The sequence below is a fragment of the Apteryx mantelli genome, chromosome 15 (assembly GCF_036417845.1).
Source record: "Apteryx mantelli isolate bAptMan1 chromosome 15, bAptMan1.hap1, whole genome shotgun sequence".
Taxonomy (NCBI): Eukaryota; Metazoa; Chordata; class Aves; order Apterygiformes; family Apterygidae; genus Apteryx; species Apteryx mantelli.
Window position 1 is genome coordinate 21,797,140 of NC_089992.1, and position 23,219 is coordinate 21,820,358.

The window sequence follows — 23,219 nt, forward strand, 5'->3', positions numbered from 1 at the left end:
ACAGCTAAGTGTATAATAAGACATCTAAGTTCAAAGAATTAATGCACTCATAATTTATACAAGAGAATGCTGTAGCTTCAGACTAGACTCTCCCTGATGTGATTTTAAAAATTGTCTTGCATATGCTTTAAAACATATTAATATTCTCTATTTTTTGTAGTAAAAGATGTCCTCCTTTTCAAGTTTTAATTGCAGTTATTTCTATTACAATATGAAAGATGCTGAAATAACTTTTCTGAAAGAACTGAGAGTACCATTCACTAGTTATACAGCTCTTGGCTTTAATCAGGAGAAAACTCAGTTTCACAGAAATTTTTCAAAGCATTTCTGATTTTACAAATAGAACCGAGCAGCTTGCTATTTTTATCTGTGATTAATTTGGCAGTTGGCTTTCAAGTTAAAGTACTCTCTTCACAGTAAAAGCTGCCATCAGCCAATTTGCTGGAGATTCACAGATGATGCTTCAGTGAGGTCTCCTGATGTCAACTTCTGAGAAGGACCCAGTGAAAGAGACCAGAAATTACTCTTGTCGTTGTTTAGGATTTCGCGCAATGATAAGTATTAAACTTAGCATGCTGCTGTTGGTGTTAACATTCTGCTCCAAGTTCAAAGCAGCGGGAAAAACTGGTTTCTTATTTATCGCTGTTGTTTTCTATAATGATGATAATACAACATAATTAATGTGTGCCAGATGACACTACATAAAATATTTATCAAAATGTTGGGCATGTAACCTAGACAGTTTAATGCTTTTATATCTTGCAGCATCTGTTTTGCCCAGCTAGGACCCATCTGCAAAGAAATTCATGGTTACGTAAGAAAACCAGTTTGCTATGTCCTGCACCTATGGATGGCAACTATGTTTAATGCTGTTAACAATGCATTATGGCTCTAAAATGCATTTCCGGTAATGCACATATGCTGTTAATAGAAATACAGATTTTTACATATCAGCCTTAAGTTAGGAACACCAGGTGCAGTGCAATGGTAGGCCAGTTGCAAAAACTACAGATTTGGAAGTTTGATTAAAAACATTGCCCAGTAATTTTGGGGGCACTCAGAAAATACCAAATTTCCAGTGTATCACCAAGGAATATAATGTGTGTGTGGGGGGAGGGGTTGTGCCATGTTTTGGGCTTACATACATCTTTATTTACTCTAGAATCTTGGTTTGACCACTGCATATTCACTGAGAATTTCAAAGTAAGAGTCGAACACTGCATCCTTTAATAGACGTTTTGACTGTGGAGGGCATGCAGTATACAAATGGGTTCTCGATATATAAAATGACCGTGTTTGCTGCAGAGCCTTCTAATCAATACAATGTGACAATAGAAGTGTGCTGCAAGAAACTACTGTGTAAGCAGCCTTTTAAGATGGTGTGTGCTGCCTGCATTATGTCTTGCACAACCTAAATATGGCTGCAAGAAGATAAGGCAATAAAGGAAAACAAAAATGTAAAGAGGGATTGAAATGCTCAAGTACTCTTGTGATTGTTAAAAAGTTTCATGATGTATACAAATAGATGCATTATTTTTCTAGTCTATAAAATACTTGATATCAAATAATTTTGATAATTGACTATATATAATGAAATTACTATGCATAAAGCTAATTTTAGGAAGGTACAAAGTTGTTTAAAAATGATCTGAGTTGAATAAGGTTCATTTTTTCCAGGGAATCTGGTATCTAGCACTTCTTATGTAACAGCTGATGAACCTTCTATAAAGCCTTTAACCCATCCTTCCACTCTTTTCTCTCTGTAAATGTAAGAAGTTATCAAACAGTACCTTACTTTTAAAAATGCATTGCTTAATGGCAGGTGCTCCTATTTTCTGTGACATGTACATTTACATTAGGATGGTTTAGGAAAAATCACTGACTATATTTCACAGTTGGTGTACCTCATAGTTTCGTTCTTAAGACTTACCTGATGTAATTATATATATATATATATATACACACATTCTATATAATGTACATAAAGATGTAAATATGCTAGGTCTTTTTAGCTTGCATTTGGTTTATTTAACTTCAATGAAAAGTTCCCATTCTGATTTAGAAACTGAAAAATGGAATAACGGAAAGCGAGTTAAAAATTAGTTTAGAATCTTCTTGTTCACTTCAATCCACCGAAAGGTATACCCGCCCAAACACACGGTTTAAAAGAAACGTGACTTAGGTGGGGTTTTTTTCCACGAGAAAACGTTCGCCCAGGTCGATTTACTGCCGTTCTTTGACGTTTATCTTGTGGCTGCAGGTCCCAGGGCGGCAAGGCAGGTGCTGGAGGCGAACGGGGCCGGGCGCCCGGGAGCCGAAGCGACGGAAAACCTGCCCGGAGGCTGCTGGAGGGGCAGCGGCGGCGACCCCGCTCGTCGCCAGCACCTCTGCGGAGAGGCGGCCGCTGGGCGCAGGGCTCCGCGGGACGGCTGCGGCTTTCCCGCCGAGTGTCCTTCCCCTCCCGGCAGCGCGGGGGGAGGCGGGGGCCGCTGCCCCGTCAGAGCAGGGCGTCGGGGCACCCAGCCCGCGGCTCTGCGGCGCGGCCGGCCCGGGCCGCCCCCTGCCTCCGCCGGCAGCGCGGGGCGCCGCCTCGGCAGCTCCGGCGCCGGGGGCCGCGAGGGCGCCCGCGGTGCTGCCCGCGCGCAGGCACCTCAGCGAGGGCGGCGCCCCGCCCCGCCCCGTTCCAACGGCTCCAACGGCTCCCGCCGCGCGCGGGTGTCGCTCGCGCCGCCCCCGCCCCCGCTTCGCCGCGGGGCGTGGCCAGCGCCTCCCGTTAGGAGCGGCGCCCGCCGCGGCGCCCCGTCCTCCGCCGCGCGGCTCCGAGGCAGCGGGGGCCCGGCCCGGCCCGGCCATGGCCGCGCTCGGCGCCCGGCTGCGCTGCGGCCGCCCGCTCTGCGGCCGCCCCCTGCTGCTCCTCACCTGCCTCTTCGCGCCCTTCCTCGGCGAGCCCGGTCCCGCCGCCGGCCGCGCCCCTCGCGCCGGTGAGCGAAGCGCCTCGCGGCGGCCTCGTGCGCCCCCGCTCCGCGGGCCGGCCGCGCCGCGCCGCGCGGGGGTGTCGTGTCCGGGGGGCTGGGAGACTTGTGGCTTCTGAGGGTGAGCGGGCTTGGGCGTGTGGGGAGCTGCGCGCGGGAAGCCCCGCCGGGGTTCGGGTGGCCTCGCGTCGCGCCTGGCTTTGCGCGCGCGCTCAGCTTCTGCCGGGAGCCGGCTGAGGCGCCGAAGTGCGACCGGCGGGTTAGAGCCGGTTCTGGCACTTGGCGGGCGGGCGCTGGGGAGCGGTGGGGGGGAGACCGGAGGAGTTCGGTTACTTCTTACGGAAAAAGGAACGTAACCTACAGAGCCCGTGACTAAACGTGCTCACCTGCGCTGCCTCTTTCACAGAAGGAGGAAAAAAAGTCATTGCTAAACTAGTTTTTTTCCTGTGCGCATCAGCCTTGACCACTACACATCTCATTGCGCAGTCGTTATGCTTTTCAAATTAATAAATAATACTCCTGAGACTTTATAGCTTTGAATTCTTGCTCCATTCACTTACTTAGTTTACATACAGTTGTAGTTCTGTGGTGTGTGCTCTTTGTGTTTGCAGCTGATTTGGAGGTAAGTCTACAAAATATATTTTAATAATTGCTGTATTGCATTATGAATCTTGCTGAGCATCAAAATGCTGCTCTTACGAATTTATAGCAACGTTCTTTTTAGTTTAGTCGTGCTTTATTTAAATTCTGAAGAGTCAGTCTCATAATTCAATCGGGATGTAACTTCTAGAGTTAAGGGATATAAAATAGTACATGGAGCTAAAATGTTTATAAAATTACACCAAGATTAAAGGAGCAAAATCAATGCTCCTTCAAAGAATTATTCATAAATAATTCTTTGAGAGCATTGCTTTTACATAATTTAAGGCTATATTCCCAAGAATTTTGCAAAGCATCTTAAAGTCACAACAGTCAATATTTATGCAAAGGAAATTAATTAAAAATAAAATTGTCTTTTTGGAATTTTAGTTCAAAACTTACAGAAAATGAGCATAAAAATAATATAAGAAAAGTAAACTGGATTGACACTCCATTTTTAATTCAACCTATCAAAACTCCTCTGTTACTACTCGATATTATTTAAAAGATTACTCTTGGCCTCAGCGTTTGGAAAAGTAGTGTTTTTCATCATGGTTGAAGAAAATACTGTGTGAAATTATTATGCTATATTGTATAGTATATATGGCAGTGTATGGAATTATTCACAGTCAGGACAATCCAAATTTTGTCTTTTGGCACAAGCCAATGGTTCTGCCTTCAGTGAGAATTGTTCATATATATAAAATTTTCCTTTCCCAATTTATTTGTTCTAAAATAAAATGACATAGTTTTAAAAAGTATAAAAAAATTCAGGGCCGTCTACTGTGAAATGTAGGGTGAACTGAAATAGTAACCGGAATCAGGATTTCTCTTAAATTACAATTTTGTTAGGGGCATTGCTTTGCATGTGACAGTAATCTTTTTAATGAAATAGAAGCGAGTATGTGGATGTGACCTTGTTTTTATGATTGTGTAAAAATGCTTGAAAATGAATTTGCCTTTTCCTTAATTAATAGTCTGGAGGTGAACTAACCATTTATCCTGGATAATTCTGATTTTACAAGACAAAATACAATTTGATTGTTTTTTAAATCATCATTTAAGTTTCATTCCATACTGTGTATCTTAAACTGAGAGGTGAGATTGAAATATATGAATTGAACCGAGAGAAACTGCATGTGTTAGAATTACTCAAACCTTCCTACATAAGTAGGAAGGATGGGTTTGTTGTGACTTTTCTCTTAAAATATTTTGAGCTTTCTTTGGAGACTCTTGGGGGGGGGGGAATGAACATTGATTTGTGGAGAAATGTGTATGCTGGTTTGTAGAGAAATGGGGGAAGGAAGGATTTCCACAGTTTCACACTTTGCAGAATGATCACACCTGATTTTGTTATGATAGTGTATGTTCTGAAATCTTCTGCTCTGCTTGCATTTTTAAGCAGAGTATCCGATTTTGATGACCCACAGGCCCGTATGCCCTTGTGCAGCGGAGGCTGGAATCAAGCTGCGTGAGCTGACTGCTGCTGTGGGCGGAAGATAACGCCAGTGCGCAACTTCTGCAGCACCCAGGGCTGCGCTGGCAACTTGCCAAAAGCCCGAGGCCTGTGTCTTATTTGCATAAGTGATTCCATAAATTGTCAATCTGTGTTTACTTCCGTGATGCATACCCTCTGAATTCAATCCATATGAATAACTGGAACTGCTTCTAAGCCTCTACGTGCTTGCTCTTCCTTGTACTCCTTGCACTATCCACACTTCCTATACGCACCGCTTTTGCTGCTTGCGTTCAGCATTCCTCAGTGCTGTCTTTGTGGTCCATCTTCTGTGCTTACTGACAGGTTCACAGTCAGTGAGAATTGAGCAAGTCCTATGCTGTGTTTAGGTTAAAAGTGGTCTGAAGAGAGATGGCAAAATCCTGGATGTGTTGAAGGCAGCAGGAACAGTCCCACTGACTTAAGAGTGACCGCAATTTTTACCTGGAGGCTCTGTCCGCACTTTCAGGCAGCCTGATGTGTGGCATATTTTTCGCTTGCACTAGCTGTCGAGCAAGGAAAAGGATCAGTCTTTCCACTGAAAACCGAGTGGAAAATGTTAGTGTGAATGAATTTGTAAGGAAATACTGTTATAGATCTGCAGCACGGCACGGCAGTGCTATAGGTGGTTGTTAATCAGGAGAGTCTTGCTGACCCTTGCATCTCTATAAAATTTATGAAGCTGTAGGTTAAGGATACTGTTTGGTGTATCATTTGTATTTACAATAAAATCCGTAGTGTAGGTGTTCAGAAAGGAATGACTTTTGCTCTGACTAGCTCTTAATCTAAAGACTGAATAGGGAAATATAAGCCTGTAGTTGTTCATATGTACAAATTAACTTAATTAGTTGCAAACTCCATGACAATATAGTCTGTTGACTGGATGAGGAGTAGTTATCCCTTGATGCTAAGCTGTTAGGGGATAGTTTAATTATCCTTTAAAATTATCAAATTTTAATCTTTTGAATTTGAGTTGAAGATAAGAAGCATCTCCCCTACTACATGGCAGATTGTTCACTTCTGTTCATATTTGTAACCTCTAAGCAATATTGCAGTTCAGAATCCTTGGCAGTTTCACGTCCACAGTGTGTCACTTCATTTTGCTATTGGTTGGCAAGAGATTAATGCACTAGGTAAGAGGGAAGGTAGAAATCCTCACAATATCCTGAAAGCCCTGAAGTTTACAACAAAAAACTCAAAGTTCCCGCAGTAGCTGGCAGCTGTCAGGTGTGTATTTGTACACAGTGATAGAAAAACAAAGCTCCTGTTTTCCTACTCTCAACCTTTGAAATCAAAGCAAAAGAAAGCAAAACAACCTTGCAAAAAACCCACCAACAAATAATGGGCAGGAATATTCCTAGTTTCCATGCTTGTAGCTATAGGGGTGGGGTTTGGCTTTTTTTTATTTTTTTTAATTGGGGGGGGGAGGAGAGGGGGACTGTAGGAAATATAGAATGCAATAGCTGGCTTTTCTGATTTTTTTTTTTTTTTTTTTTTTTTCCCCCCTCTCCAGTAAACTGGATAGTGTTAGTAATGCTGTTTTGGCTTGTGGGCATTTCTTCTGATAAGGGTGGTTTTCCTCTTTCTTAACTGTTAGTGTTTGGATTCTTGGCATCTGCTAAAGCGTAGGGGGAAAACTTAAGATCAAACAGAAAGTATGACTCATGATCCTTTTAAGGCAGGGGCAGTACAGAAATAAAACTTACATTTTATACTTCATTTAATATGTTGTATATCTCATCTGTTTAATTAAGTAATGGGAGAAGATTCCTTATACTACAAAGGGAAGCTTAGAGACAGCTCTGTAGTTAAAATTGAACATCATCTCATTATAAATACTCTCTCCCGTCTACTGCAATACAAATGTGACTTGCAGTAAGAATTGTCACCAGATACCAAAATACAGTGATGTGAATAGATCTATGTTTGTGGGAAAAAATGTAAACTTAAAGGAGGAAAAGCACTGATGCTCAGTGCAGAGTAAGTTAGCATTCTTACGAAAGATGGAAAAGAAACTTCTTTCTGTTAAGTATTTTCTTTCAAAATGTTAACTGATTGTAATTGGATAACTTTTAGAGTAACATTTAAATGTTACCACTCCACTTCTGGCCTTCAAAGTGTTGTTTTTGTTATTAATTATGTAAAAATGTATTATTTTAAAACTTAAGTTGTATAAGTAGTTAGTATAAGTAGTTAGTATAAGTATAGTATCAATAAAAATGCTAGTGTACTGAAAGCAGGTACACTGAATAACAGTCTATATGTTATGATAATGCACCATAAAAGAGTCTGGTGTTGACAGTAAAGTGCGGCTATTTGGCCATGTTTGTAGTCCTTAATATTGTCCTGTTGCATTATAGTGATATATGGTTATAATCTGATTTTCCTAAGCATTTTCTCTAGGAATGTATGTTTCTTCTGAGCCTACATCTTAATATTAGGCTTCTGAAAGTGACCCTCTCTTGCTGCCATGGACCTCAAAATGCACCAAGTAGGGATTGAAGGAAAACGTGAAATCATTAGCATTTGACTATACCAATTAGAAAATGCTTTGAACTTCATTGTTGACAGTTTAAGGACCAGCCTTATACCTGCAATCCCATGTGGTTTTTGAACACTTTATCTAAGGAAGTGCAGAGGAACATATAGTTCAAAGAAAGTTTATTCTCCGAGAAAGACGGAATATAATGCTCTCCTGTTTAAAAAAGAAGACAACAATTGACTAAAATATGCAGGTGAATAGTGTCCTAACTAGAACACTCACTAAATATTTCACTGATAGTACTTATATGGAGAGTTTGTTTTTAAATCACTTGTTTGATTTGATGATGTTGATATTTCCTTTAGCTAGGTACCATCTCTTGTCTTTCAGAGAGAACTATTGACAAAACTTTAATTAAAAATAGTTTGGGAACAATTTCTTACAGTAAGTGTCTTGGGAAACTGACAGTAAGTATCTTGAAAAGCTGGCAGCGCAGAATGTTAGATTTACACTTGCTGCTAAATAGTATTAAGGTGCTAAGAAATTTTATTCCGTAATGGTACAGTATGAATCAATGTAAAAAGCAGCTTTTTTGGCATTTATCTGAAGCCTTTAAAAAGACCTGCCTTTAGCAGCAGTAGTGAAAGTTAGCCTTGAGGATGTTAACAGAATGAATAGACATGTACACATTTTTTAATGCTCTTCATGTATTTGAGGCCAGTGTAATGCTTGTTCTTATTTTTTCTTTCTTTTTTTATAGCTCTTCCAAAGTGCTTTTATTAATGTTTAGGGGAAAATGATGGGATTGAAATTTTAAATACAGTGGTGTATAGGTCCAAGTGATTAACATTTCCTACATACTGTTTTGGCAAGTGTGCTCTGACTACTATGAAGTTTAAAAATTGAATTATCAGTCTGTTTTGTTCGTAAGCATTTGTCTCCACTTTGCAGAATTCAGACTTTGGCCATTTAATATTTTCTCATGTGATTTAGATTTTTTTTCCTGAACATGGAATCAAACAGAGAGAGTGAGCAGATGGGAATTTCACATGTAAATTATAAAGTAAAACTTGTTACTGAGATTTGTTGGTGAACAGTACAGAGAGCTACCTTTGCTTTAGGCTGCAGAAGTTACCTGGTCCCAAGCAATATCAAACCACGCAAGTACAGGCCTGCTTAGAGTTGCCCTTCAAAGGCTACAGGGCCTCAGATTTTTTTAGGACAGTCAGCTAGTAGCAGGGATGAGTGCTTCCGTAATCTTTTATCATCTGATTTAGTATGAGACTAGAACTCTGGATTGTTTGTTTGCTAATCATGCTAGTCAGGGGTTTTAACCCCTCTGCTCTTCTCTAACCACTGTAGCCAGTCTGCTGTCTCAAGGCGTTCGCTGTGTTTTTTCTTCTCTTGTTCTCTTCTATACCTTTTTTCTGCTGACCACCATTTTTTCCCCACAATTTTTCTTTTGCTGTTACTAACACCAGTAAGTAAATTTAACATGTACATGCTTTATTATAATCCTAAAAGCATATAGACACAGATAATTAAACACATGCAGTCTGTATAAGGAGTGAGCTGTGTGGTCCTATTAAATAAGGAAAGGTAGAGGCTATCTATTTTATTTTTGCCAACTCTTAGCATGTTATTACCATCTCTAGTCTCCTCATGGCAAGTTCTCCTGGGTATATGCTGTCCTTTATTGGCTAGGAAGTACCAGTATGTGCCAGTTTATTAATAAACAGAATAGCTAAGCAGAAATTTGAAAGGATGTAGATATTCCTGTGACAGAAAAAAGTTAGTAAAATGTGATGGAACTCTATTTTTAGCAAATATACTCATTAAATCAGTAGCTATACAGTAGGTTGGAGTGTAAAATGTTTGAAAAATGTTTGGAAGTATGAAAAAGTAGTAAGGGAATGATCCCCATTTAGCTTACCTGAAGAAATACTGTGTTTAAAAGAAGCTTCATCCGGAAACAGGATGTACCCTGAAAATGCTGTATTTCTGTACAAGAGATAATCTTACAGGAGCACAGGAACTGAAAGTGCAACTCTGCCTCTGCATTGTTTCAAGGTTAATTAATGGTGAGAGGGTGACTACGCGGCTGGGTATTCTCAAATTGTACAAAAAAAAAAAAAATCAGACTTGTAACTATAAAAAGGAAATGTCATTAATGCTAATACAAAAATCAAGTATCTATGAAACATTAGGCTGAAATGTACAAAAAACCTATGCATTACTCAGGAAATAGGGATACAGAAGCAGAGAAATTAAGTTGTGTCTTCAGGAAGCATTCATTTAAGTATCTGTAAAAAGCAGGACTTGGCAAATCCACACACTCGCTCTGTAGTTACAAACAGGAAATATTCCCTGGCTAATGCAGGTTCATTGAACCTAAGACTTCATTAAAAATAAATATACTTTAACCCAATAGCTGTGAAGATAACTTCTGTATGTGTCTGTGTGTACCGTGGTCTGTTGCTGCATATATGTCCTACGGGCTTGAATTTGAATGGTCTTTGGGAGCAATTCTTAAATCCTAAGCATTTTTTTATATCCCCTGGAAGCAGTACATTGTCTGTTGCTCATCAGTTCTTTGCTGTTACAGAATCCAGGTGTCAACAATCTTGAAACAGGAAGAAGCTGCATTGTAGAGCATCCACAGATAATACATCTCAGAGAACCACGGTTTGCTAGCTGTTTGTGAATGAATGAAACATAGTGTAAACAGAATTGTACTCTGAAACGGAAGAGTCAACAGTCTTAAAACCCAAGCCCTGATCTGGCATGCAACAGGAACAGTTTGGCAGTGTATTAGTGTATGCTAGGATTTGGAGGGAAAAGGGATCCTCCTGATGCTGCTCTTTGCTCATCTGTTCTTTAAGCTACGTTCTGCTTTTGCTCCTACTGTAAAATTTCATGGAAAAGTCAGTTAATATCCATGGTAATAGTTCTGCTGGCCTGCTCCAAATCCGCAGTGCGTAAGAAGGCAGGGGGTTCCCACGCAGTTGGGCTCTGCAGTGCACCTGGTGCTCGCTCCCCTGCACGGTCTGTAAACGCAGCCTCTCGCGCCTGCCCAGCAGCACGGCCACTGCTGTCGCGGGGCGCTTCGACGGAGGGGAGGAAACTAAAACTTCTATGCCCGTCTTAGTTGTCCACGCTGCAGCAGTTGCACCCACTTAGGACTAGCTTAGGTTCATTTAAATTAATGGCATAAATGATGTTAGTCAAGTCACTGCAGCAAATTGAAAATATTAAGCTGTTGATAAAATTCTGAGATAGATTTTGCAGATTGTGTTGAAATGATGAGAACTGATATCCTATGCAAGTATGATGCTACCTGACGTAAGTGACAATTTAGTAATCCTAGACAATTATAAAATGTTAGTCCTCTTAAATTTCTAGTAATCTCTGATTCACTGAATATTTATCATATGAACTTAATATAGTAATTGTTTATACTGCTTTTAATTGTTACTCTTTTACCCTTTACCCTCTTTTATGAGAAAGGTTAAAAACCATGAGTGACTTTCTGCATGTACCATTCACTACTTTATCTACTTCTGTTATGTTCACTAAATTCACCTTCTCTCCAAACAAAATAATTTTAATCTTCTGAATCTCTCCTCATATGGATGTCTCTCTCTGGTTTTAATCTCTTTATGCCCTTCTCTGGTGCTTTTCTATTTCTGCTGTATCTTTTTTTAGGTGGATACTGTTAGTGAACACATAATTTCTAGATAGGTCATGTCATATGTTTATGTAATGGTATCATATTTTAAATCTGCATTAAGAGATGAATATTAACATCTTTCTAGTTTGGTTTACTCTGTCTGTTAAACTGACTAAAATAATTATTAGGTCTTTTTCCCCACTGGTTTCCGTCCCTTTAAATCTCATCAGTGAGTAGAAGAAATCTTTGTCTAGAGCATATATTCATGTCTCCTGATGGTTGCTCTGACTTCTGTCTGGGAGTTGGAGACCCTCTCGAAGCCATTCTCTTCCAGGGGATGTGTGCAGCTTGTGCTGCTTCTGGAGGTAGTGGCCTTATTCAGCTCTTACGTACTGCCTCTGCTGAAAGTTGTTCTCGCTTGGTTCAACTTAGCAACTGATTTCTCTTTTTGCCCTCTCTTCTCCTCATACCTTCTGCAGGTTTGTCCTTCTCGTGTTATTCAGGTTATATTATATTTTGCATGAATTCTCACAATGAAGAAACCTTAAACTTTGCATTTCAATGAAGAAACCTTAAACTTTGCATTTGGGTAGCAGTTTTTCTACTGATACACTTAAGTGAGAATGTATTGGTAAAAGATTTGGTTTTATTGAATTCCTTAAGGTAAAAGACAGCAGTTGCTTGATGGGATATCTTTTAGGGCAATTTACGTATCTATTTTCTAGTCCCGGCTGCTCTTTACCTGCTGCTTCTCCATCTATAGTGCTTTTTCTCAAAGCTCTGCCATGTATTCCTTCCTCTCAGGGGATAAAAAAAGTTTCCAGTTCTTGGTAAGCAGTATAAAAATTTTGGCTGTTCCAGGTCATCAGTCTGTCTCCAGGTACTGAAATGATTCTTTGAGTTTTGGAGGACCATAGATGCTGTCTTGGCTTAGATGAAAATACTTTTGGCTTTAGTGGTATTGAAGAAGGAGCTCATGCCTTGGTCGTTAGTAGGATGTGGTTCTTTTTTTAAAAAATATGTGTTCTATTGCTAACACAGGTGGAATCCTAAGCCGAAATAGTGCCCCTGCTCTCAATACCAACGATGCCAGAAGTATATGTGTAGCAAGGAAGTTGTTGTCTTATCTCTGAGTCATACAGAGTCTTTTTGTGGTCTAAACTATTTTTTATACCACTGGTACCAGTACCCACTGCAACATCTGAGTAGTAAATATGAGCTTTAGAACACAAAACAGCGTGATCTTTGATGCAGCTTTTTATGTAACTAAAATTTTTGAGAATTCCTGTTTCTACCTTGTTTTATGCCATTTCCTCCTCTCTCCCTTGCCACCCTCCCCTGCTAAGGAATTACCCGTTTTCATCACTGTGTTTTCATCAGATCTAAATTCAGCAGAAACTTTAGCATGTAAGTCTGAGACATATGTTCTTGTTGTCTCCCATATGAGTGAGGTAATCTTGAGTCAGGATCTAAGAGAGTTTCATAATTGTGGATTTGGAGATTTAAACTGTTGTTCTTAATCTCCTGTGCTATATGTACATGCCAGTTGGTCTAGTGGCATTCACATTTGTGTGTATGTCACCAGAATTTTGGGCAATTTTATGCTCAGGGTATTAATCCGCATTTGTACCTCTTTAAGAAACTGCTGTAATAGTTTGTGTCTCAATCACAGACTAATATTTGTAAGTAGGGCATTGCATTGCAATGGCAAACTAATGTATGTAAGGTATGGCAATGCAATGTGGAGATACAGCTGGTTAGTGTCTGCATAATTAGTTATTTCCGCCATTGGAAAGCACAAGTCCCAGGCTGACATTAGCAAAACATCAAGGAAGTGGTCCTTTATAACAGCTGAGAGAAATGATGATGCTACCCTTTTCAAAGAGTCCTTTCTAATATTTTTTGTTACCAAAAGGGCATAGCTACCATTTCTGGGTCAGAAAAGAAGGTAGCTGCATCTTCTAATGTTAGATTCCCTTCTGAAGTCTTATATCTACATTTTTCACTGCATAACCTTGTGGCTATGCTCAGATTTTACAGAAGTAATTGCAGCTTTTCAGTGATCATTTGGCATATTTTTGGTCCTTGGCTACGTTTTGGTGCAGACTTGCATAGTTTTCAATGTGTAGTGCTCATTGCCGCAATATACTTTTGTATTGAGGGGAAAACTGCCAACATTTCCATTATTTAAAACAACATACATCCTTGCTACCTTTCAATGAATGAATAATTTCTTGCTTGATCAAAATGTATGGTGGATTTTGTAACAGAATAATTGGAAACAATGCTGTCAAGCATATTTTTTGCTAAGATTTTCTTTAAATCGCAGACTCAGAATTTCAACATAAAGATTCTTGGGAAGGGTTCACCGAGAAAGGTGGGAGCAGAAGCTTGAGGGTATGTGGCTGGTGATTGTAAAGCATGTTTTTGTATTCTCACTGATTTTGGAATTGTTCCTGTCTACTGCTGACATAAAATGGGAAGTAAACATCAGCAAGTCTTTTAGTTCACATCTGCGTAACAGTGGATTCAATCTCTAAGAATAAAAATGCCAGATGCTTATCATAGCATGTAATATTAACAAGCTGGGACGAAGGCAGAAGTGATAGCCTGCTTCTTTCAAGGTTGGCCATGAAAGTTCAGAGAGCTTTCAAGCCAAGAAAGCTCACTAATACTGAGGGTGGGTTGCTGAATAGTTGAGACAGTCTCAGTGGGGTTTTCTTACGTAAAAGAGATCCTTGCTTGGATGCTTATCTTCTGGTGGTCCTGAGTCTTCACCTGTTTCACTTGCATTGGCACTATCAGAGATGAAGTTAGGTCAATATTTATATTTTATGACAGCATTCATTTAGTAACTACCTTGTTTTGATGCCTCTTCGAGGAGGAAGTGATCTTCAGACTCAGAGTAGCTGCAATTGAATGTGCAGTGGGATTATGGCACAAAAAGTAAGAATAAAATGTTACCTGTACTTATTCAAGGGATACGTAACTGAAAATGAAATAACTGACTGCATACTGTTATTTAACTACATGTGCTAAACTACCAGTGTAACCTCTACATATTCTAGTGTTATATTGACTGGAAAACATCTTTCTACTTAAAGTACAGGATTTTTCCACGTTCCTTTGTAGAACTACTGCAAAGCTTATGCATCCCAGATGTGAGCACATAAACATTAGAAGAAATAACGTATAAAGCATGAAGATATAAGTGCATTTTGCCTTTATTATTCCTAAAATTATTTTGATGTTCTTGGGCGTTAGATTTCAGCAGTGTGAGATAGTTGTATGGAGATACTAAGGAAAAACAGGTAATTTTGTAAAATTCTCCTTCCAAGACCTTGACCATGCTTCCAGAGAAAAGGGGATGAGAAATTTAATTCTGTATAAGCACAGCTGTAGCTGTTTGGACATAGGAATACGGATATACTCTATTAATTTAAATCAATATTAACAATGTACTTCTGTTGTATAGGTATATCTGAACCTTCTTTTATTGCTAAAAGTGAAGATCGTTTGTTTAAACATTTATTTCAAGACTATCAAAGATGGGTTCGTCCAGTGGAACGGTTGAATGATACAATAAAAATAAAGTTTGGTCTTGCAATCTCTCAGCTAGTAGATGTGGTATGTATAGTACATACTTTTTTCCTCTAATTCATAAAATTCTGGAATAGTAAAAAGCAACATAACATTGTATGAAATAGTTGTTCATCTCTTTCTTTAAACACAGTAGTTAAACCTTTAAAATGATTATTGGCATAGTGAAAAATGCATTGTAGATAGGAGCATAAAGAAGAGGTCAAAAAAGTGAAGAAAAGGAGGCTGAGAAAACAAGCAACTCTTAGATTTAGTAAAGTTTACAGTGTGTGGGGGGTGAAATTCATAATAAGCCTAGGGGATTAAGGTTTTATTTATTCAATGCAAAAAATGCATATTTTTAAACCTTATTAGTCTAATTTCTGTAAAATTCAGGAACACTTGCAAATACTACCCTTTTCTCCCCATAAGTAACAAAAAACCTAAAAGCCTTCAAATATGTCACTTCCACAGAAATTAAGATTTAATACTACAGGTTAGGCCAAGAGATAAGAGATCAACTTGACTTTTTTTCTAAAACTTACTTGCTTTAAAATATTATTTACAAGTTGAATTCACTGTTTGTAGCCATAAGAGGATTCCCCCCCCCCCCCACAGGTTGGTGGTTCATTTATGTTTCCACAGAAAAACAGTAGGACTGCATACAATACAGTCAAATTGAGAAGGGAAAGGGAGGAAGGAGATATAGAAGGGGGGAAAAAAAATCACTTTTTTAACAGTTAAATAACTAAGTTTAAAAAGTGTTGATGTAAATATACTTATCAAGGATTGGAATGCTTTTAAATTGCTTTTTGTATTTTAAATTACACACTTATTTGAACTAAAGCAGTTAGTTACAATGAATGTGCTATCCAATTTTGTTTTTTCATAGAATACACTTTGTTTTTCTAGGACGAGAAAAATCAATTAATGACGACAAATGTTTGGTTGAAACAGGTAGGTGCAAAATATCAACAGAAAATTCTGAAGCATTGTAACTGGAAGCCAGAAGTTGGAAGCCAGTTTTCTAATTATTTGTGTATTCAGAACATCACTTTAGTTGCATTAATCTTTGTTTTACATGGTATCTTTACAAAATGTCTTTAAAGGTTTAATTGTTATGAAATTGTTTTAAAACTTAGTTTAAAAAAAAAGTAAATAATGAAGAGAGTCCTCCACCTGATTAAAAAATCTGATAAAGCATTGCATGGATATTTAGTAAGTGAAGATCTATATATCCAACCTTAAAAGTTACTGCTTTATTACAGAACTTTTCTTCAAAAAACTGTGGTAAGAAAAGTATGATAGGTTTGTGTAATCATTTGTATAATTGTTTTAAAGTGTCTCTTGCATTATATTTTAGACTGTCAGATAAACATTGCTGAAGAACTTTAATTTCAAAGTTGGATATGCTTGCTATAAAGAACTACTTTTTCTCTTAAGAATATTTCTTTATGGGCAGGAAAAAGGCTCAAGCTCTATAAAAATTAGAGTCCAATGCTAAACTTAGTCATCACAGTTAGCTTGGGACATGCATCTCACAAATCAATCTTAATTTAACTTTGGGGAATGTTTGCGGCCCCTAATTATACTTACTGTGTTATTTTCATTTGGGCTACTTCCTTTGTTTGTCAAGCTGCTCCCCATTCCTTTCTTCCCCAGCAACTGTCACATAAGTTCGGGCATTTCTTTTCGGGAGAAATTTTTGGACTACCCAGAAAATATAAAATGGGAATACGTAGATGATAACACTTAGTGTCTTCTTAATAGTTTCTGCAGAACTTGTGTCAGTCAAACCAGTTCAAATAAAATAAGAACTGGTCTGAATATGTGTTTAAACTTAAACCAGAATATGTGTTTAAACTCTTAAAAGTTTTTCCTCTTGAGCTTTTATTCAAATATAATAATACCAAAATAATAACATGCTTTTACTTGTGTTATTTTTGGTGCTGCTGCTGAAACTAGGAAGGAATATGTCATGAGAGCTGCAACAAGTTTTTTGTTTGGTAGTGTTGACCAGAAAGTTTATATTGCTTCTGATAAGCTTCCAAACTCTTTGGTGTTCTTTCAGAATAAGCCTTTTAAAATTTGGTTGTTTCTACTTGTAATAGCTTTTACTTATGTAAACTTAAACTGAAAAAGGATTTTAATATTTTAAGTTCTACATAGAAATACTGCCAGATGGCGCTTGCAATAAAAAGCGAACAGTGAATGAGGTAAGTAGACATCTATTCAGCAAATGCACTGTTGTACTCAAATTTTAGAAGACAATTTGATCTTTTTTTATTGCCTTTTTATGTATTTTCATCCAGTCTTGCCCTGCTTAAATCAATTTCACAGTTACAATTTCTGCATCTCCATGTGTCTATAGGAATGGATAGATGTAAAATTAAGGTGGAATCCTGAGGACTATGCTGGAATAACATCTATTCGTGTCCCATCAGATTCTATTTGGATTCCAGATATTGTTTTGTATGACAAGTAAGATTTTAATCTTTTCATGTAAAATACATTTACTCTTTCTGACTTCTCTATCTAGCCTGCTTGTACAAGAGACTCATTGAATGGATTATGTGTATGCATTAAGCAGAGCTAAGAACATTTGGGAAGGCTTTACAATATGCCTCCAAATGCAGATTGATTTTTGTTGCTTTGTTAAATGCTTAAATGTTTTGCTTTGCTTTGCTTCTGTATAGAATTTCTAGTCTTTGAAAAGTTTATTTTCACTTCTTCATGTAAACTTTGTTAACAAGAAGACAGTATCTTGCACAATGTTGGGTACAAACTAATAATGTAGAATGATGGGAGGGGAGCAACTCATCTGTACTGTTGTAAGTCATATTCATCATGGATTTAAAATTAAATACGCTTGGCTTTAAGTTTTGTGGGGAAATAACAGATCTCAGCAGAAATATATTTTGAGTGAATCTTTCTGTTCAACTTCGATGCATATACAGTGATTGTAGGACACTTGAGTGGAGAAAAAAGTCTGTTACAGTGATTATAAATTTAAGTTTGGAGGTGGCACACAGGTATTTTCTCTGGTGATTTTTTTTTTCTTCAGTTAGTGTAATTTGCCCAAATTGAGAAGTATGTCTGGTGTATTACCAATAGAAACAACAGAGTCTGGTTGTGCTGTTGAAGGTCAGAATTTTGTTGTTGTTTTGTTTTTTTCCAATCTCTTGCTTAAATCAGTAGGACCACAGAAACTTGCATAGACTTTTTCATGATTTGAAAATGTTTTCATGACTTGAAACTCTTCCAAAGCTGTTTACCTGTGTGAGATTCAGATTAAAGAAAAGTGGAATATGAGCACAAATACTAAATTCTGGCTATGAAGGGGGAGAAAGGATAAGCAGCTGAAATGACAGTAATAAAAATACTTGATGAAACCTTAAGCTATTTTCCTATGAATGTAGATGTTTATATACATATATTCTTATGTATGTATAAAATAACACATTGTAATTGCATGCTTATATTTCTTCTTTCAGTGCAGATGGACGTTTTGAGGGAACATCTACAAAAACTGTGGTAAAATATGATGGCACCATTGCTTGGACTCCACCAGCAAACTACAAAAGTTCCTGCACTATTGACGTAACCTTCTTCCCCTTTGACCTTCAAAATTGCTCTATGAAATTTGGTTCCTGGACTTACGATGGCTCACAGGTTGATATAATTCTAGAAGATTATGACGTTGACAAAAGAGATTTCTTTGATAATGGAGAATGGGAAATAGTGACTGCAACAGGGAGCAAAGGAAATAGAACTGATGGATGCTGCTGGTATCCATTTATTACATATTCGTTTATAATTAGACGTTTGCCACTTTTTTACACATTGTTTCTCATTATTCCCTGTATAGGACTCTCATTTTTAACTGTTCTCGTCTTCTATCTTCCTTCAAATGAAGGTGAAAAAATTTCCCTTTGCACTTCAGTCTTGGTGTCTTTGACTGTTTTTCTTCTTGTTATTGAAGAGATTATTCCCTCATCTTCTAAAGTTATTCCACTTATAGGAGAGTACTTGGTGTTTACTATGATATTTGTGACATTGTCCATTGTGATAACAGTCTTTGCTATCAATATTCATCATCGGTCTTCATCTACGCACAATGCTATGGCACCTTGGGTCCGCAAGATATTTCTTCACAGACTTCCCAAGCTGCTTTGCATGAGAAGTCATGTAGATAGATACTTTGCTCAGAAGGAGGAAACAGTCAATATCAGTGGATCAGAATCATCTAGGAACACCTTGGAAGCAGCTCTAGATTCTATCCGATACATTACAAGGCATGTCATGAAGGAGAATGAAGTTCGTGAGGTGGGTATATTAATCATATTACACTTGTTTTCTAAAACCAGAAATTGGAGAACTAAATAATGGTTTAGACTGTCTGTATGCAGTCTCATATTAAGTGCATGCTAGGATTTCCAGTTCTTGTACTGCGCTGTAAGCTATGTAATTATTTCTACTGGAAATAAGTGCAAGTATGGTGCAATACTGAGACATTTTATTGTATCAGCCTGGTATCTGTGCAGTCCTTGGGTTCTTTAAAAACTTTTGCTCTCTTCTAGAAGTAAGTTCAAATTTTAAATACCATAAATTACATTAGTTTAAATACAGGCTGTAGCCATATGTTGTTCATTTTGTGCTGAGATCAAACATGGACTAGATGACCTCGAGTGATCTCTTCTATCACTATTATTATGTCTTTAAATTATACCAGAATATGTTGAACTGAACTTTCCTTAACCATTCAAGTAAGAGCATTTTGAATATATTTTTTCCTTGCTTTTTAAGCTAACAAACACTATAGGAGCCTCAAGGACCCAACTGCTGTTTTCAGGCCTGCTTGGAAATACAGAAGTTTGTTGTCTGGTCTCATGATGCTACCATCTGTTTCTGATGGCAAGGCCTCGGATTCTTCTAATTTATCTCTATGCAGAAATGATCGTTTGCAAAAGTTTATGGCTGCTGATAGCCTGTTCTCCCATGCTAGCCAAGGAGTAAGCTAGCTCCTCCAATGCAGCCTCGCAGGCCTCTGCTCTGATACTAAGTATCACAAGGGATCCAGGCGAGATCTTGAATAACTGTCTGATGCAGTGTTAAAACAGCATCTTATACCCCTGCATTGCATTTTCTATAAAGCACATATATTTTTCTGTAAACTACAGGGTTGTTTTTCTTTCTCTTAATGAACTTGCTCTATTTGACTGTGAGTGACAAAAGGGGTGATCTGTATATATATATATTTTTTTCCCCCAGGTGTAATGGTGCTGTGATGTAGGGCTCTTGGTTGACAGGGTTCCCTTGTGCTGAATTAACAGGCTTTTGTTTGGGAGGGTTGTTTGCCTTTTCTTAAAAAAAAAAAAAAAAAAAAAAAAAAGGGGGGGGGGTTTGCAAGAGTGGCCTTCTTTTTATCACAGCACACTACTAAATTGTTACTGATAAATCGTGTTCTTTATATTCTTTAGTGAAACGCTGTAGGTAATTAGCTGATACACATTATGTTAAGATAGTGTTTTTGGCAGAAGAACAGAGAAGGACAATATTATGAATTATTTTTCTAAACTTGTAAATAATTATACCAGAAGTCTCTCAACCTCAGAGCTGAATAGACAGCTGACTGGGAAATCATTGTCTCATATTATTTGGTCTTAAAAATGCAAGTTTTAATTGCAGTGTAATTCTCTGCAAAAAGAATAAAGTTGTTAGCCCTAATTGTTGCAAATAAAAACTACACAGTTGATCTAACATTACCTCTTATGAAGCAGTAGGCTTGGGAGATATGGATAACACCAGTTCATACTTAAGGCAATAGCTTAGCAGTGTTTTAATGCGCAGCTGTATTGGCTGTACATGCGAAACTGTATAGATATGAATAATTCTATCAAAAAGGAAAACAATCTCAGAAGTACTGTGAGTATTCTCCTTAGTGTGTAATTCCATGCAGCAGTAGCTTCATGGCTTTTAGAGTTTGACACAACAGTTATTGTCTACTTTTTTTTTTTCCAACTTTTGAATCTAGCTACCGTCTAGGAATTTTACTTTATGATGAGGTTATGGCCTGAATCCTGAAGCTTCCAGTACTTTAGAAAATGCATACCGATTTCTTCTCTGTGTAGTTGAGGATGTTCAGTACTCTTCACGGTCATTTACTGCATTAAAGTCTAGTATTTGGGCTAAGTTAACCAGTCCGCACAAAGGGAAGTGCATTCCTGCACTAGCTCATAGTGTAATTACAGAAGGTTTATAAAAAGGGGTTATTAAATTGACCTGGCTGAAGAATGTGTACTGTAAGGTATCTGAATAAGAAATGCAGGAGTTTGATACTGTATTCTCACCTGTTCTCACAGACACTGAACAACTGTTATGTACTTTGTTTTTTAGGTTGTTGAAGACTGGAAATTTATTGCTCAGGTGCTTGATCGAATGTTCCTATGGACTTTTCTTCTGGTTTCAGTAATTGGATCACTTGTGTTATTTATTCCTGTTATTCATAAATGGGCAAATATAATAGTACCTATGCATATAGGAAGTTCAAATACATAAAATATTTTTGGATCTGTCTCCAGCTGACGTGACTCTAAAAAGGTCCATAGTAGCTCTGTTTCCATCCATGTTCTTTGTAGGTATGTTTCTGATAAAATAAAAAACATCCAAGAACAGAAAATGCTGCTTATGTTAAAGCATGGTGCCCTAGGACACAAGGAAGTCAATTTGCTTAGTGCAAATCTACTAATTCCCTTCTAAATCTGTTCAGAATCAAGGGGACCTTCTCAAACACTTGCATGCATGATATGTCAAAAAAATATACACTGGCACTTACTGAGAAGTACAAGGATTTAAAAATTTTTAAAGAGGATCACTGTAGTCCAATTATTAAATTACTATGTAAAGTATTATACCGAGTATTAAATATTTGCAGATACTTATGCAATAGAGTTGCTTCTTTCAGTTATTAGAGTATGCAAAGGAAGATTTTTATTGGCATAAGTCCTTTTGAATGTGTAGTAAAGTATAAGGTTTCTACAGAGAAAATTAAAAACAATAACATAAACATCAGTTGAAGTTTACCATATATTCATTATATAAATAAGAATAGTGATATGACTGCATTTTGCCTTCATAAATTTTCAGTGACACTTTTTGCAAAATTTTCTGCTAAACTTAAAACCTTGTTAATTCTATAATACTAATGTGAACACCAAATGTAGTAAGCCTTAAAATACTTAGAGGATATGTGCATATTGATATCTCCATATCAGTTATGGAAAGTGAAGCCAATACACTTAAATGACTTGCCCAAGTTGCACAAGTGTTCTAATAGACCAGAACATTCAGATTTCTTTATTCTTGATAAATAACTTGATAAAATATTTTAGTTGTAAACATATTCCTTCCCTAACTTTGTTTCTCAAAATGAAGTTTGTAAGCACAGTTGGCAGGAATTTGGGGAATGCCTTTCTGAAGGAAATAATTTGAAAATTCATAGACTGTGTAACCAAGTATTGTTGATAGTTTTACACATTTGTTTAAAATGAATTTATAAAACTAGCATGATAGGTCCTCTCACTTATTGGATCATATGTAACTTTGAATAGCAAGGACTTATCATAGATGACTTTCCCTACTTTCTCTTTTCTGAGGGTGTTGACAAGTATCTATATTTATGTATTGCAACTTTCTAATCATTTCATGAAAATAAAGAATTTAAATTCAGCATTTAAAGAATATAAATTCATTCCAATGTCACCTTTCTTAAAGAAAAATTACATTTCCAGAACAAACTCTAAAATAAATGGGGGTTTCCATATACTTAAATTTCTGACAATGTATTTCATAACATAGTTGTATACCTCAGGGCTAATATAGTAAGGCAAACAAGAACAAGTCTTGGGAAGTTTTTGTTTATTTAAATAACTATATTAAAAACAACATTCATGTCTATGTGAAAATTTAATGTAAATCTTTGGTAATGGTAAGTGGTAGTAGTTATGGACTTGGAAAAACAGATTATATATTTTTTTTTCTCTATATTTTTCTCTTTATATCTCCTTTAGAATAAGAATTGTTTGGCATTGTAGTGACTATAATGCTGTTTGCTTATGTCATAACTTACATGTAATTGAATATTTATTTCAAATTGTTCCACCTGTAAGTTGTTTTTGGTTTTATGTAGCTTTTTAAGGCTCACAGGCAGGGAAATGATGCAGGCTGACATTTTTTGTTCAATTTACAAATACTTGTGACTGAAAAATGAGTTACTCTTCTTCAATTATATAGTTACATCTGGCATAAGATATCAGTGTTTCCTTATAATTCATTTTAAAGGTGAATTTGCAGTGAAAGTGAGTCTGATTTATTCCATTAATA

At 37.4% G+C, this 23,219-nt stretch overlaps 1 protein-coding gene across 3 annotated transcripts; it reads left to right on the top strand.

Moving 5' to 3' along the window:
- Positions 1-2,868: 2,868 nt before the first annotated feature.
- On the top strand, positions 2,869-22,565 carry CHRNA5 (cholinergic receptor nicotinic alpha 5 subunit). Of its 3 annotated transcripts, none has more exons than XM_067305816.1 (6): positions 2,869-2,981; positions 14,734-14,885; positions 15,750-15,794; positions 17,209-17,318; positions 18,332-19,163; positions 21,234-22,565. In XM_067305816.1, exons 3-6 carry the CDS (start codon positions 15,768-15,770, stop codon positions 21,393-21,395), a joined length of 1,131 nt encoding a protein of 376 aa, XP_067161917.1. In that variant the 5' UTR covers positions 2,869-2,981; positions 14,734-14,885; positions 15,750-15,767; the 3' UTR covers positions 21,396-22,565. The 3 variants fall into 3 exon arrangements, with proteins under 3 accessions (XP_067161917.1, XP_067161918.1, XP_013812619.1); XM_067305817.1 differs by lacking the exon at positions 2,869-2,981 and adding an exon at positions 3,071-3,093; XM_013957165.2 differs by lacking the exon at positions 2,869-2,981 and having other exon boundaries at positions 14,708-14,885.
- The last annotated feature ends 654 nt before the right edge of the window (positions 22,566-23,219 follow it).